Raw genomic sequence first — 15,490 nt, forward strand, 5'->3', positions numbered from 1 at the left:
AAGCTCTGAAACCATGAGCTATAACACCTTCCTCCTGTAAGTTGTTTTACTCAGTTGTTTTGTCACAGTAATAGAAAGTTGACTAACACACAAATGGTACATTTACAGACGTGTGCATTAGGGAACAGAGTGGGGCTCGGTTTTTTTTTAAAGGGATGCTTTAGGCAGTACTGGGGATCAAACCAGGGCCTCATGTGGACTAGGCAAGTGTTCTGTCACTGAGAGACATATTCAGTCCTTCTCATTTCTTATGTATGTTCTTATGTTTTTCTTTTTTATTGATATTTTTTATATGTGACAGCAGAATGCATTACAATTCATAGCACACATATAGAGCATAATTTTTCATATCTCTGGTTGTATATAAAGTATATTCTACCAACTGAGCTATATCCCCAGCCCCTTCATTTTTCATTTTAAAAGAAGGTCTAAGTTGCTGAGGCTGGCCTTGAACTTGTGATCTTGCCCCAGCCTCCCAGGCTGCTGGGATTACTGTGCCTGGCTATATTTCTGGAGGGGAGAAAGGAAAGAAGTGGCTGCAGACGGGGAGGTGAGCCATGGGAGCACAGATAAGAAGCTGAGAAAGGGAAATCTTGATGCGGGCGTGGAAATGTCTGCTGGTTGGCAGCTTCTCAGTAAGGCTAAGTGCCCTACTAGACAGCAGGGCTGCGGGGGCCGCCTGGCACACCCTGACGCTTACCAAGCGCTGGTGGAGCCTGGTGATGGTGCCTTCACTGCTCACATAAGCAAAGCCACTGCACTGTGCCCCAGCTGACCCTCTCAAGGCGCTCAGCTGTCCTGTGCAAACAGCCACAGGACAGGCTGTGGAGATCACACCCCTGCTCATCCCAGGTGCATACTGGCCCCCCCTGCCCCGCCCCTCGGACAGTTATTCAAAAGCAAATAGGGAGCTGTGCATCCCATTCCTTTTCAGGCCATGGAATCAGGCCAAAGGGTAAACACTCCACCCTGGAGTTCAGCTGTCACTCCAGCCAGCAGGGCACTGCCAGCCTTGCCTTCTCCACCAGGTTGCTGCTAGATGGTATTAATCAAAACGGACCCAGAGGCACAGAATCCCTCCAACACACATGCGCATCCACACACCTCACAAGCTGGGAAACACGGAGCACGTCCTACCCAGACCAAGCCTCCTGCTCAAAACCAGGCAGCCCAGACCACAAGTAATGGAAATGTGTGAGGAGATAAGTACACTTGCTCTGACTGAAACATTCTGCAATGTATGCACACAGTGAGCACCACCTGGTGCCCCGTGAGTGTGGACCATGCTCATGTTTTTATGTTATTAGTTAGAAAAAAAAGAAAGATGCAGAACTGGCCTGCCGATGTCTGATCATGATGTACAACTTCCTATGCTTTCAAACAGCACCCGCCCCCCTTTTTTTTCCCCAGAAAAGCACATCTTAGCTGTAATATATTTCCTTTCGATATCAGAGCCTTTTTTGTGTCTTGTAAGCATTTGTTTCTCAACTGCCATTGAGGGTAGAGGAGGGGAGGAGAATGACAACTCCCCTCCTCTGTACCCAGGGAGACCTCTGCCCCTTCTGGAATGTTCTCTTGCTAGTAATTAAAGAACTTACAAATATGAGTCACAGCCCTGGGCTCACAGATGACATGCTAAATATTCTGAGAGCATGTCTGATTAAGGAAATGAACAAACCACTCCAAAGCGAGAGGGCAGAAAATGTGAGTGTCCCAGGAAAGCCAAGCTGTCGTAGAAAGGAGCAGACATGCCAGTCACCTCCTCGGAGCCAGCCAAGAAACAAGTGGTGGGATTTCATCCGTTATAAATGGGACAGTCAGGCGCACTCTGCCGATGTCAGCGGAGCCTGAATGAAGAACAAAGGGTCCCTGTAAACAGACCCAGGGACTTTCACCATCACCAACTTGAGAAGGGGCTTCTCTAGTTCCTGAGAATTCTCTAGAAGGTCCACACAGTCCTCCACAGTGGTTAAGCCTTTTTATCCTCAAAGTCATAAAATCCAAAGCTCAGATGTTATTAATTCCAATTTTAAAAGAGATTCCCCCCAAACAAAGGAAGCCTGGCTCTGTTTCTCCTGGCTAAAGGCTTCAGTCACTTGTGGAGATGAAGCACTGCCCTGGCATGTCCCACACAGGTCACCTAAGGACAAGGAGCAGCAGAGTGGCGCTCACGGTTCCCGGGGAAGAGCCCAGGGACCCCAGGAAAGACGTGTGTGCTCTGTAAGGAAGCCTGTCGGGGAGAGGCTCCTCCTCATGCCTGCCTCAAGTGCATGGGGAATCTCCTTCAGCCCTGCCTCAGCCTGAACCCCCGGTTTTCTCCACCCTAGAAGTTACTCCTACTGCCAACAGTAAGGAAATGACCAGGTAACATTGTATGTGGACGCCTTAATATTTTCACTTTCCTAGTGTCTCTCTTTCATACTCAGGAACACGGTAAGACCTCTCTCAAGAGTGGAGATCTCTCTGAGATAACCCTAGTCTGCTAGTCTGAGCCTGTGGTCGACCAGCTTGACCATCCACTCCACCCACCCCACCTGGGGGCCTTGGCAGAGGTGGGAACCTGAGAAAACAAAGGAGGGAGGAAGCTCCTCCTCAGCTACACCTGACCCTCCTTGACACCTGCCTAGGAGGACTTCTGCAGGGAGGCCTCCTCCCAGGCAAATGAACTGGTTGGCTGTCCCTCAAGGGCCAAATCGCCAGGTGGACCAAATCGCCAGAGCTGGGTGGGCCGCATGGTCAACTGGTGACACAGAACTCCCCTGTGGCTCTGCCTCCCCACACAGGGTCCATAGGCCCTTTCCACCCGGGTGCCTCTCCTGACAGAGGAGCTGGGCATTCTGTGGACCAAAGCCAGGTGACAGGAAAGACTTCAGCCCCAAGAAAAAGACTTACAGTGTGGACTAAACTACCACTGAGCACGATTCCCTAAGCCTGAGGCTTCATACTTTCATCAATAAAAAAATGATTTTGAAACCCACTATAGACATAAAATTCACACCAACTAAAGCACAATGTATCCGCTGGAACTTACAGGGGCAAAAATAACATCCCTCCTTTGACATACTGAGAGGAACACAAAGGGGAAATGTCCCCAGTGCCACCCTTGCACACAGTAGGTACTCAATGACACAACAGGTGCCAATTCACACATGGTAGGAACTCAACAACATAATGGGTCTGTGCTTACACATAGTAGGTACTCTACAACATAACAGGTGCCCTCCTCACACAGCACACACTAGGTACTCGACAATATAACAGGTGTCCTCCTTACATAGCACACACTAGGTAATCGACAATATAACAGGTGCCCTCCTCACATAGCACACACTAGGTACTCAACAATGTAATGGGTGCCCCGCTCACACATAGTAGTTACTCAGGTGAAGACACAACAGGAGCTCCCCTTTCCAGCAGACCTCCCGGAGTATACTCACTGCGTCTCGGCTCCCAGCAGCATTTCCACTTTCTCATTTGCGTGGTTACTCAGGACCGTCAGGGTGAATAGGTGACTAGCGGAGCTCTGTCGTGAATACAGCATGGTGGAACTGTTCTTCCCTGGAGAGGAATTGAGGTCTTCATTGTCACAACATTCCACCAATAGCTGATCTCTTAAGGAATAATCGTTGACGTTGTAACTTTCCTCACTATAAGGAAACGGGAAAAAGACGTGTTGATTACGCTGGACGAGGCGGTGACGCGGTCAGCTTCCCAGTCACATTTTGGGAGGAGGAGAAGGAGAAAGACCTAATTTACAGTGTGAGTTGGAACCTCAATAACATCTGCTGACTGTGAGCCAAGGTGATCCCCCTCAATTAAGCCTGAGTTATTACTGTAATTATAACAGTCTAAATGGCCTCTGGGGTGTAAGGGCAGTGTTTAGAGTCTCAAACGCTCTAGGTGTCATCAGATGTCATCCTGGAACTGTTCTGTGAATGAGATCACCATGCCTCCTGGTCACGCTCCACAGCGCACTCCCCCCAGGATGAAGAGGAGCCACGGGCCTGGCAGGCACCCTGCCTCCCAAGGGCCGCACAGAGGAGGGAAGCAGAACCCCAGAGGCCTGCCCCCTCCTGGCCCAATGCCCAGCCCTGCTCTCCCACCCTCCCCGCCTTGGCACCTGCTCCAGAAGCCACGGGTTTAACCCTGCCATGCCCTGAACCTGCTCACCCCAGCACCCCAGGGTCCTCCATTCTGGGACTCTCTTCCCACCCACTGTGAACCTGCCTAGTCTAGCGCCCACTCCCTCAGCAGCTAGGCTGCTCCAAGCACCCCCCTGTGGTGTCCCCTGGGAGTGCCCTTCCTTGGGGAATTGGTGACAGCTCCCGACTCCTCAGCATCTTCCCTAAGTGCAGTTCTCTGGTAGGCACTACACCCCGACCACTCTCTGCAGTCTGCTTTCCTCCTGGCTCCTAGACAACGATCGATCCTCCTCCCGAGAAGACCTCAGCTCTGATGCTGCTGCCACCCCCACAACCCGAGTCCCTCCCCACGAGTGTGGTGTCACAGTCTCCTTCCTGCATGACAGAGCACTACCTACATCATCCCTGAATTTCCATGCAGAGGGCCCTACTGTCACCTGGTCTCTTAGTTCCTTACTTCATCATCCCAATGACCTTGTCCTCTGCTCTACGTCAGTCACCTTGTCACCGCCGACTGCAACCTCTCCCTCCAGCACACAGTCTTCACCACTCACCCCTGTCCTAACCCCCAGTTCCACAACCCACTGTCTGCCACTGTTCCCCTCCTCGGATCTCCTGTGTCCTCTGATCAAACACAGGGACCGATTCTTGGAACTCAGCCGTGATCACTCCTTGCACACGTGCGTGTCCCCACGCTGTGTGTGCCTGGTGAATCCTGGTTGCACACTGCTCTCCTTCCGTTCTGCACCCTGGCAGCTGGACGTGGGAAAGCTCAATGGACAACTGTCAAATAAAAGGACAGATTCAAAACATTCTGACCCTCTTCTCAGAACATTGAAGCATTACTCTACTTAAGAACAAATGCAAATACATGAACTCAGGGAAGCTGAGGGAAAATAAAATTCCTTGTGCCTGGTCAAATGTACTAGGAATTTCAGAGCAAGCCCCTTTGTTCAAGAGATTTTGGAATTTCTTTTATTCCATGAGGGTACCTTCCAACCACTCCCTTGCAACTCTCTTTGAAAAATGTTATCTTTTTTAAAATTTAGATAGACTATCCACTCACAAAACAGCAAATGCCGTCATTATCTATAAAAGCCAAAGACTACCTTCTGATGAAGACTATTGCTGCTCAGGTAACAAGTGACATAATGGGAACTTCCCATGGCATCTTGTGTCCAGAGCCCTCCTCAGCACTCCCACTCGGGACCCGCACTTCCCATACCCAGAACCAGGTGCATCTGGCACACAGATGCTTCTAGGAGAAGAACAGGCCACATGGAAAAACACTCATGGTTGCATTTCTCAAGGATCTCCTTCACCAGAAGCAAAGTAGGTGATGTGAAGTTTGTAACGTCCTGAGGATTTAACAGACAGGATTCGACAGTTCGAGACACAGGGTGAAAACCGAAAAGAAAAAAGGCTTTAAAAATTAGCAAAATCTCAAGCAACAATAACATCAAAAGCAAGTGAGAAAGAGGAGGAATGGGGGTTTTCTTGTGACTGTCCTCTCTCTGCACCTCCAAGTTACGCTTCTGCCCCAATTCACAAATTAAGAGAGAGGGCCTATGGGTCAAAAGCGGCCATTTTCTGTTAAAAGGAACCCTTCAGACAGAGAAACTGAGGACCTAAAACTGATATGGGCATCTAGGTAGGCCCTGAACACCACTGCATGGGTATCACAGGCACCTCCAAAGAAATAAGATCAAGGAGATGCACTAGCTGTCTTTCAGGATGACTGGAGTCCAAGAGCTCAGCATTAGGGGGCAGCACCTGTTAGACCACAGGCTGAAGGCAAGACCAGGAGCTTGCGGGGGGCCTCAGGAACCAGGGGAATGAGCCCCAAGCTTTCACTCCTCCTCTTGGTTGTCAGAACTCCCGTTTCCCCCAGTGTTTGCTCAATGCAAACCCAGCTGGCCTATTTCATCAAGCTGTGGATCCCTATCTCGCAGGGACAGAGTCAGAAGTAGGTAAATTTAAGAAATATTTCCCCACTATCCTTTTGAGCAGTGAGGAGGACTGTGCGACTGACACAGACCAGGTCTCTATCCTGGCCCTCTCAGACGTCCAGTCTGGAGCTCATCTCCAGCTCCAGTTTCCCCACCTGCAGAGCATGTCCTTGGATAAGTCCTTGGAACTCTGCCCAGTTTGACTTCTGGATCCCAAACAGGATGCAAGGAACAGGTTTACCCATCTGTGTTTTAACTGATCTACCATCAATCCTCCAATACCACCATTTTATCCAGGCCAGTCAGCTTCTATAGCGTATAATAAATACTGTAGGGGTTTACACGTCCTTTGCTACTTTCTTAGTGAGTTTAATCTAAAAATAAAATCTTGATTCCCTTCAAAAGTAGCAAATTGGTTATTTTTCCTGGTCTGCTACCGTCCAATGGAACTCAATGGAACCCCCGTGAAAAGGAATCAGCTCTGGCCAGCTCCTGTGAGTTCTCTCTCCCACAGGCTCATGCCCACAGCCTCCCGAAGGTTCATGTGGGACCTGGATGGACAGCCTTGTCCTGAGGTCAGCCAGCACCTGCCACTCCTCTGTCACAGTGCATAAGGACAGCTGTGTTGGGACAGGAGTTTAGGAGGCTGAGCAGGTCCAGGGCTGGATGCTACCATGCAGCACCCATTTTCCTCCTCCTCTTACTCAAGTCCAGAGGTACTGGACAGCCTGTGCTGGGCTGGGTGAGAAGCCCCTTCCCTTGGGGAAGCTGATGGGAATCAGACTTCCCGCCTGTGGCTGTCATTTAACAAATATATGGTTTACACAGGCTCTGCAACAATCAGGATCACGGAATTAGGAAGTTAGATTGCTCAGGGAAAAGGCAAATGGAAAAACCACCTTTCCTTATAGGAGACATTTACGGGGACACTTCCTTTCATTGTCTCATCTATGCTCCAAGTTGGCAGCTGCTCCTCCAGGCTGTCGGGGGCGGGGGGCAGGTGGCAGCCCCCATCAGGAGTATCAATCAATCAAACATACAGAAGCCTGAGGCTCTGTGCGCAAACAGAGGCGGTGTCCCGGCTGAGACATGGTCCAGCCACTGATAGTTGTTAAGGTTTCTTTTTTTAACAAAACGAAGAACTGTGGGTAGAGAGCAGCGTATTATGACAAACATGCCATTCAATTTAGTTCCCTCTGGGAAGAACTCTGTCAGGCAGCTCAGAGGAGGTTTGGTTCTGTTACATGCAACGGAAGTGATCCTTGCCTTACTGTAAACAGCTGTGTTCTTAAGCAGAGTGCTACGAACTTCTACAGAAGGATTTTCCCACTGGGTGTACACTTACTACCTTTAAGTCAGGAAAACCTACAAAGACCATGTAACGTAAATGCACCTTGAAAACACCCAAACGACTTGTGTATGTGCAGTGTGATCACAGGGACAGACATCATCTTCCGCACATGCATCTTACCTGGGAGAAGGAGGACGAGGGAGGGTTAGGGTGGAGGGATTCCAGGTCATTGACAGTATTTTATATCTATTCTGTTGTTTTTAAAGGAGGGCATCTAACGTTGCCATGGAAAAAAATTTGGTATCTGTCAAATCTGGATAGAGCTCTTAGCAGCGGATGATTTCCTGCAGGCTAGAACTATTTCATAAGTAAAGGATCTAAAATTCACAGAGGCACAGATGTGAAGGCCACCATCACTCAGGGATCTCCAGGTGCCGGAGGAGTAGCGGAGGGCCCTCTGGGTGAGAGAGGGTCCTTTCCATCCTAATGGCTACGTGCAGGCAGCACCACTGGCTGCGATCCACAGACTGAGATGTGAGCTCAGAGTGATAAGTGGTGGGTGAGACCCAAATGAGGGCTTTCCTAGACAAGAATGACTCTGTCTTATTAATAAATACACATACAACATTTAGGATCAAACTGAATGGTTCCTGCTATGTGAACAAAGAAGGGTTATTCAATGTGACAGAGGTATTTATTCTTGTTAAATCAATCTATAATTCTAACACAACTCAAGTTTTTTTGAGGGGGGTGGCAGGGAGGGGGAGTAACTGAGTTGATTTTAAAATAATGGGAAAAACTGACGTGAAGAAATGGCCAGAAGGATGGAAAGACGTGGGCGTGAACTGGCCCTACAACACACTATAATGCAACAGCGGATGGGCAAGAGCCAGCACAGGGACTGAGGAGGGGGCATCGAGGGCTCACCCACTGCGACACAAGCATAGCTGGGGACTTGGTCTATGACACAGGTGGTTCTTCCACAATTGACAGTTTTTCAATGAACAACACTAAGAGGATTGGGGAAGCCTCTAAAGGTAACTGGCCCCTCCTCAGCCATTTCCTTGACCAAGCCCTGGTGTGGGGGAGTCAGAGGCCAGCTGGGTGACTGGCTTGTCCTGCCCTGTGGTGGGACAAGCCTTTCAACTGGTGCGTCCCTGGGGAGGGCCCACCTAAGGCTTGTTGGCCAGTGTCTTGGCACGTACTGGGCATGAGTGATAAAGTGGAAAGTGATCCCTGGAGGGGGAAGGCAGGTGGGCTGGAGGCTGGGCAGAGCCGGTCTGCAAAGGCCAGCACTCCGCTGCTCTGCCCAGAGCTGGTCGCACACACCTTAGTGCTCTGGAGCCCTCCATCGCCTGGATCTGGTAGATGGAAACCCAAGTCACACCTCCATCTTCCCTTTATAAACTGAAAAGAAAAGACGCTGGGGAGAAGGATCCAAACAAGACAGACACACTGCCCTCCACCCACTCGGAGGCTCCCTTGCCATAGGCTGCTCAGCATGAGCACACTCCGTCCTGAAGAAGGCCCTTTCCAGGTGCTGGAGGAAAGCAAAGGTCATGAGTGGGCAGCTGCCTGCCTTCCCTCCCACTCCCATGCTCCACAGGTCCAAGCCCTGGGCTCCACGGTTCTCCTCTGGAGTCTGCAGACAAAGGAAGAGGAAGAAGAACTGACACTCCTCCTCCACTGTCACCTCATCACATGAAGTTGGAACCAAATGCTGTAACAGTCAGAAACACTGCAATCTAATGTTCCAGGAGGAAAAGGGCTTTAAATTAGTTTTGCTGCTTTCCCTTTATCCAAGATTCTCTTCACTTTCCAAGGAAGGAGTTTGTTCTGCAAAGGAAGACAGGCGACACCAGGGGACTTTGGTTTTCTACGATGGAAAGAACGTTTTCATGGAAAACCTCAAAGCGGAACCGGACCAGGTCATGACCCTCGCAGGGAGCCTGCAGGGCTGTAAGCCTCCTGCATTCAAGCTCCTTGGAAAATGCAAGCTCTGATTGAAGTCCCTGGGCTCGAAAGGATGGCCTGGTGGCACTCTATTACAGAAAATCCTTTTATTAAGCCTGCGGACTGGTTAACGAGTCACAGAGCTCAAGTTCTACCGACACACACTGTGATCATGGAACAGGCACCAGGAAGTGGGAATCCACTGTCCTGGAGGTGGGCAGGAAGGAAATGTTACAAAAGGAGACTTCCCCAGAGTCCTATGCTAGATGAGCCAAAGGTACACAAAATCTGGCAAGTACAAGTTGGTGCCAATTCCCCTTTCCTGCAATTGGCAGAACTACAGAATATCAAAACTTTGCATTGAAAATGGTGCTTCTCAAAGCAAACAAAAAAAAAAAGTGTAAGTTTCTAGGCATTTTTCCCAATGATAATATGGAATGAGGAAAAATACTCCAGATGCACAAAACCAAAAAGTAACGAACACAAAGAAATTGAGAGTTAAATTAACATCTGCAAGGCTGAGACACCTGGAGTACCACTGACCCAAAATGCCTGGGATCAAAAGTGTGCTGGGTTCCTTCTTATTATTATTTTTAGATTTTTGAGTATCTGCATATATGTAATGATGAATCTTGAAGAGGGAGCCAAGTCTAACCCTGAGATTCATTTCCGTTTGATGCACACCTTATACACATAGCCTGGAGGTAATTTTACATGGAACCTCAAATATCTTTGGGCATAAAATCAAGTTGCCCAGTGTGAAATTTTCCACTTTTCATTTCAGCACTCAATGTATTAGATCCTGGAGTGTTTCTGATTTCAGATTCGAGGGTCAGGGATGCTTCGCCTGACCTTACTCAGAGCCCTCATCTGTAGCGTGGGAACAGCCCTGGGTACTGTGATGAGCCACTCACACAGGGCACATACTCTGAACAGTGGGGGCAGGGCACACCGCACATTCTCCAATCCTGGGCTCTTGCCGCCTTCACTGTCACTGACTGGTGTGACGGGAAACAGTGCCTGAGAACATCATGGTTAGATCATCAGGAGGCAGAGGGCTGAAAAGATGAACAGAAACCAGTCAGAGAGGACTCTACCTGCTGTGATAGGGAACATGGCGCGACGAGATTCTGGCCTCTTCTGCTCTGTGCCCAGTGCCCTGCCTCCCACACACCTTGGTGAGGCAAAGTCCTCTTCATGTTTTAGGCCTTAGATTGACTGGCACCTCCTCTGGGAGCTTCCATCCATCTCTCTGCGTGGGGATGATGTCTGCTGCTCTGTGGTCCTGCACACCCACGCGCCTCCCTCTCTACAACACTTGGAGTCAACTGTGTGTCCAGGTCTGTTTCACTGACCTTTGCTTCCTCAGTGTGCAACAAAGCACCCAGTGTGGGAGGGTCTTTTATGGGGAGAGTGGGTAACCAGGGATTGAACTCGGGAGCACTGGACCACTGAGCCACATCCCCAGCCCCATTTTGTATTTTATTTAAAGAATTGAGTTGCTTAGAGCCTCAATGTTGCTGAGGCTGGCTGTGAACTCATGATCCTCCTGCCTTAGCCTCCCGAGCCACTGGGATTACAAGCGTCCTGCCCCACACATGAGGACCATTCAACAAACACTTACAGAACATGGACCCACAGGGTGGGTGCTGGAAGGTAAGCCATTCAAATGAAAGCGGTTGTTCAGCAGGCAGATGCCCCCTCCATTCTACCTCCATGCTGAAATTTCCTTCAACTCTCTTTTAATTTTAGAAGACATGTGATTTTTGTATTTTACTCTTCTATTCTTGTTATATACTCACTTTTAAGTAAAGGGATTTTTAGGCTGAAGACAATGAGCACTTATTGTCCACTAGCCAAGCTCCGATTGGACAATTCCATGTTTGGTGGCAACATGCACAGCTTCTCATCAGGAGCCACCTAAGCTCACGATTTCTTCTCCCGCAGGCCTGAGCAGCACAATGGCCACATCAAAGTCACAGGTGTCTTCAGAGCCTGTGTGATCTGGTGCCACTGCTCTTGAGGGTCACAGTGAGCACAGGTGCACGGCCTGCTATCACAGACTCAGGGGTCAGGTGAGCCTGAGGGCAGCAAAGTGGTCCGGCTTCTTTCTTCTGGGGACGCTCTTCCCAGGGAACATGGGTGACATGTGGAACACAGCTGGGCAAGCACCAGGAGGTGGAGATGTGTGGCTCTTCTCCCGGTGTCCGCAAGTGCCTTCCCTCACCGTCTTCCTGCAGCTGGGAGCCTTTGACCTGGCCACGGCTGTGGGCCGGGCAGGCACAGCTGTCTTCACTTCTGGTGCCACCTTTATAAAATGGTAAATGAACATTTTTGGCTACTTAACTTTGGCCAGAACAAACCTGGAACGTAGTTGATCAGGTGGTTCCTCACGTCACTGAAATGTGACCTGCAGACCTCTCCAGAAACAACACAGCCTCAAGGTAAAGAGCGCGTTAGGCAGGATTTGTGAAGCTGCTCAATAGAGGAAGCTCTTTTACTGGCTTCTGGTTTGTATTCCTGGATCAACTTAACTTTTAGGCAGCAAGTGTTCTTAGACAAAAGGTTTAAGCAATAAAAATGTTGAATTATCTCCCTTTGTCTAGTTGAGCGGGTCTGGGAAGCCCCACAGATACTTTTCTGCCCTGGGAGAGACGCTGCTGGGGCTCCTGAGGTTTGTGAAGTCTTCTCAGGCGAGGGCGGCTGACGCGGGACGGTCCCTTCTGCAGCACAGAAGCTGGGAGAGCAGCACAGGCTCAGTGGGTCGAACCCAGTGCCTTTGTGCTCTGCGCTTGCCCTGGCCCCAGGCACAGGCGTCAGGACACAGGAGGGACCACAGGTGAGCAGCAGAGGCTGCCCAGGAGCTGTCTTCGAGTGGCTCTTCTTTTCCATCAGCAGAGACAAACATCCCAGAGAGTCCTCAGAAGACTTCCCATGTCTCACATTCACTCTTGGGTCACGAGACTCCTTGTCACAGGCAGGCTGGAAAAGGAAGACAGCAGCCACACTCGTCCTGGGTCAGCCAAGACGCACCCAGGCCTGGGCACGAGGGCTTGACGGCAAGGAGCAGGACAGGGTGGCAGTTGGACAGATGCTAATAGCTCCAGCTGTGACCGCAGAGCCCCTTCTGCACAGATGTCCACCTAGAGCCGCCTGGGAAGCAGGAAGAGCTCTGGGAGCACCGGCCCTTGGCCTTCAGGATGGACAGGGTGACGCGCACGCTCACTTCAAAGGAAACAGCTGCCGCTGCAGGCCTGCAGCCCACTTCCCTTGGTCAGTGTCAGTCCTCCTGCTGCGGTCAGTGAGCAAGCGACCTGCAGGCAGAGCCTCCAGGCTCCAGGCGGCCAGGCGCACCCTTCAGAGCAGGCCTCGGCTGGGTGCTGCTGGCGGTGAAGAACTGCCCAAGGTAGAGGTGGCTTGAGGCTTTCCTACAAAAGGCCAGCTAAGACTGCCAGACAGTTTCGCCAGGGACAGACGAGTAGATCTATGTTTTTTAAATTTATTTGGGATGCTGGAGATTAAACCCAGGGCCTTCACATGTTAGCCAAGCACTCCACCACTGAGCACATACAGCTTCAGCCCCTTTTATTTTATTTTGAGAAAGGATCTTGCTCCTTTGCCCAGGCTGGTCTCTGAGACTGTAGGTGTGCACTGCCGCACGAGGCGAGGTTTGTCTTCTAAATTGGTTCCCTGGCCATGGGATGTAAAATGGATGAGGTGGCACCATGAATCCAGTTGGGTGTGTCTCATAGGAAGAGTTCAAGGGGCCGGGACCAGGGTGGTGGCAACAGATGGAGAAAAGCTATTTCATGAGCCATCTGTAAGAATGGTGACTGGGCAAGGGTCACTGTGACAGGACAGAGTCGGGCTGTCTTCCAGGGTTACTGTGGAGCAACGAGGTGGACAGAGATGCCTTTCACTACAGAAGGAATAAACCCCAGAGAAGGAATGAGTTTAATGGAGAAGATGTGGACAGAAAGCAATCTGAGAGACCTCAGATGGAGCTTATATAGCTCAGTGGTGGAGTGCTTGCCTAACATGTGAAGGCCCTGGGTTTAATCTCTGGCATCCCAAATAAATTAATTAATTTAAAAAATATAGATCTACCTTGCCTGTTACTTTCCGTGGAGATGAGGTCTTTGCAGATGTCATCAAGTTAAGGCCATCCTGTTACAGGGGGCTTACACCACTGGTAATAACTGGTGTCCTTAGAAGAGGAGGCAGATTTAGAGGCACAGAGACACTGGAGAGACAAAGGCCACATGGAGACATGGATGGAAGGCAGAGGGAGGGTCTACAAGTCAGGGGATGACAGAAGCCCTTAGCCTGATTCTTCTCTAGCCTTCTGAGGGGCTGGGAACACTGTCAACATCTTAATTTGGGACTTCTGGCCTACTGAACTGTGAGAGAGGCAAACATTGTCTTAAACTGCACTCTGGGTCTCTGAAAGAGCAATTGCAGGACTCTAACAAGCACCAGGACAAAAGTTTGCCTTTGGCTTCAGACAAAACTGGGAAGGAAGACCTGTTATGGTCTAGATGTGATGGGTCCCCAGAAGCTCACAGGTGAGACAAGAAGAGCTTTAACCCAATCAATGAATTCATCCCCTGATAGAGATTGACTGAGTGGAACTGGAGGCAGGTGGGGAATGGCTGGAGGAGGTGGGAACTGGAGGCACGGCTTGGGGTGTGTATTTTGTATCTGGAGAGTAGAGTGTCTTTCTGCTTCCTCATCATCCTGTGAGCTGCTTGACTCTGCCACACTCTTCTGCTTTCATGTTCTGCCTCACCTTGAGCCCCAAGGAATGGAGCTGGTCTTCTATGGCCTAAGACTTCTGAAACCATGAGCCCCCAGATAAACTTTTCCTCCTCTACAATTGTTCTGGTGGGTCTCTCGGTCACAGTGGTGAAAAGTCTGACTAAAACAAGACCAAAGCCAGATATAAGGCACTGGATGAGAAGAGTAACGAGACAGTCAGCTGCCTTGCAAAACATACCTGTTGGGAGTACGAACCACTTGAGGGCTCAGATTCAGTTTTTAACTATACAATAAGGACAACAGTATCTAACCCATTAGCTGTACACATGACTACAGTCTATAATCAGGTTGTTATAATAAGTCACTGGGCACAAGCTGGATTGTACATCAAGCTAGTACTTATGCATTTTTATGATATAGCCTCACTATTACTGCAGGGCCAGGCCTGTGCACCTTACTGCCACAAAGAGAAGCTATTCCATTTGCCACTGCTCTAAGAGTGGTTCCAGGAGATGCTCTCAGATGTCACAAATAGGGGTAGGTGCTACCAGTCAACAGTGAGCAGAGACCATGGATGCTTTTGAACATTCCCTGGGGCACAGGGTATCTCAAACAGAGCATCATCAGGCCCAATCGTCAGTGGTACCAAGCTGAACTATCTGCCCTGGTAGTGCCCGGGCAGCTTCCAGTCACAGCTGCAAATACCAAAGAATTCACCTTCTCATGGACGGCAGTCAGACCGAACTGGCACTTTTTAGAAAAGGTAAAGCACATCCTTAAAGCCAAGGGCCACACACCCAGCAATCTCTGAATGCACTCAGCATAAACCACCTGCCAGTCTGAAGGGAGGAGGGGGAGAAATGTCCTCCTGAAGAGCCATGCCTGGCAGCTAGAAGCTTCCTTCCATGCCTGGTAGCTGGAAGCCACTGGAGGCCCTGCAGCTAAGCCTGGGCTGCACCTGGGACTGTACTCAGTAGCGGGTGGGTGGACCCTTCCTTAGCTGGCACAGGAAGTGACTCCTTATCTCTAGCTCATGGCCACGTATCACGTACAGCCCTCCTCAAAGCTCCTGTATCTCCGCTGCTGCCATCTCTGGCATGCAAAGCATTTGCAGTTGCCTCTTGGAAGCTATTGTGTAAATAGGGCTGTGCATACTGTACATTTTTAACCAGCCTGTTCATCAAGAGTCTATGGTCTGCTTGTCACCTTTCACCACATCTCCGGCCATAAGCAAGCAGAGCCTCTGATGCTACTCCCTCAGTGAGAGCACCCCAAAAACGTGATGAGCTCACTGGGAGGCCAGAAGACCCCAGGTAGAGTAAAAGCAAAGGCAGGTTCTCGGCTGCCCTCTCCAGTGGAGCTGAATATCTTGCTCCGAATACAAGTTCAAACACACC

The 15,490-nt window shown here is 50.0% G+C and overlaps 1 protein-coding gene across 2 annotated transcripts in view; it reads right to left on the bottom strand.

The window, feature by feature from the left end:
• Positions 1-15,490, bottom strand: part of Arhgef26 (Rho guanine nucleotide exchange factor 26) — a 93,941-nt gene that overhangs the window by 8,520 nt on the left and 69,931 nt on the right. For both annotated transcript variants that reach the window (XM_078043533.1, XM_005325690.4), the window contains one exon: positions 3,438-3,647. In XM_078043533.1, coding sequence (XP_077899659.1) covers positions 3,438-3,647 — 210 coding nt within the window. The remainder of the gene's footprint in view (positions 1-3,437; positions 3,648-15,490) is intronic.

This window comes from Ictidomys tridecemlineatus, chromosome 3, assembly GCF_052094955.1.
Source record: "Ictidomys tridecemlineatus isolate mIctTri1 chromosome 3, mIctTri1.hap1, whole genome shotgun sequence".
Classification (NCBI taxonomy): domain Eukaryota; kingdom Metazoa; phylum Chordata; class Mammalia; order Rodentia; family Sciuridae; genus Ictidomys; species Ictidomys tridecemlineatus.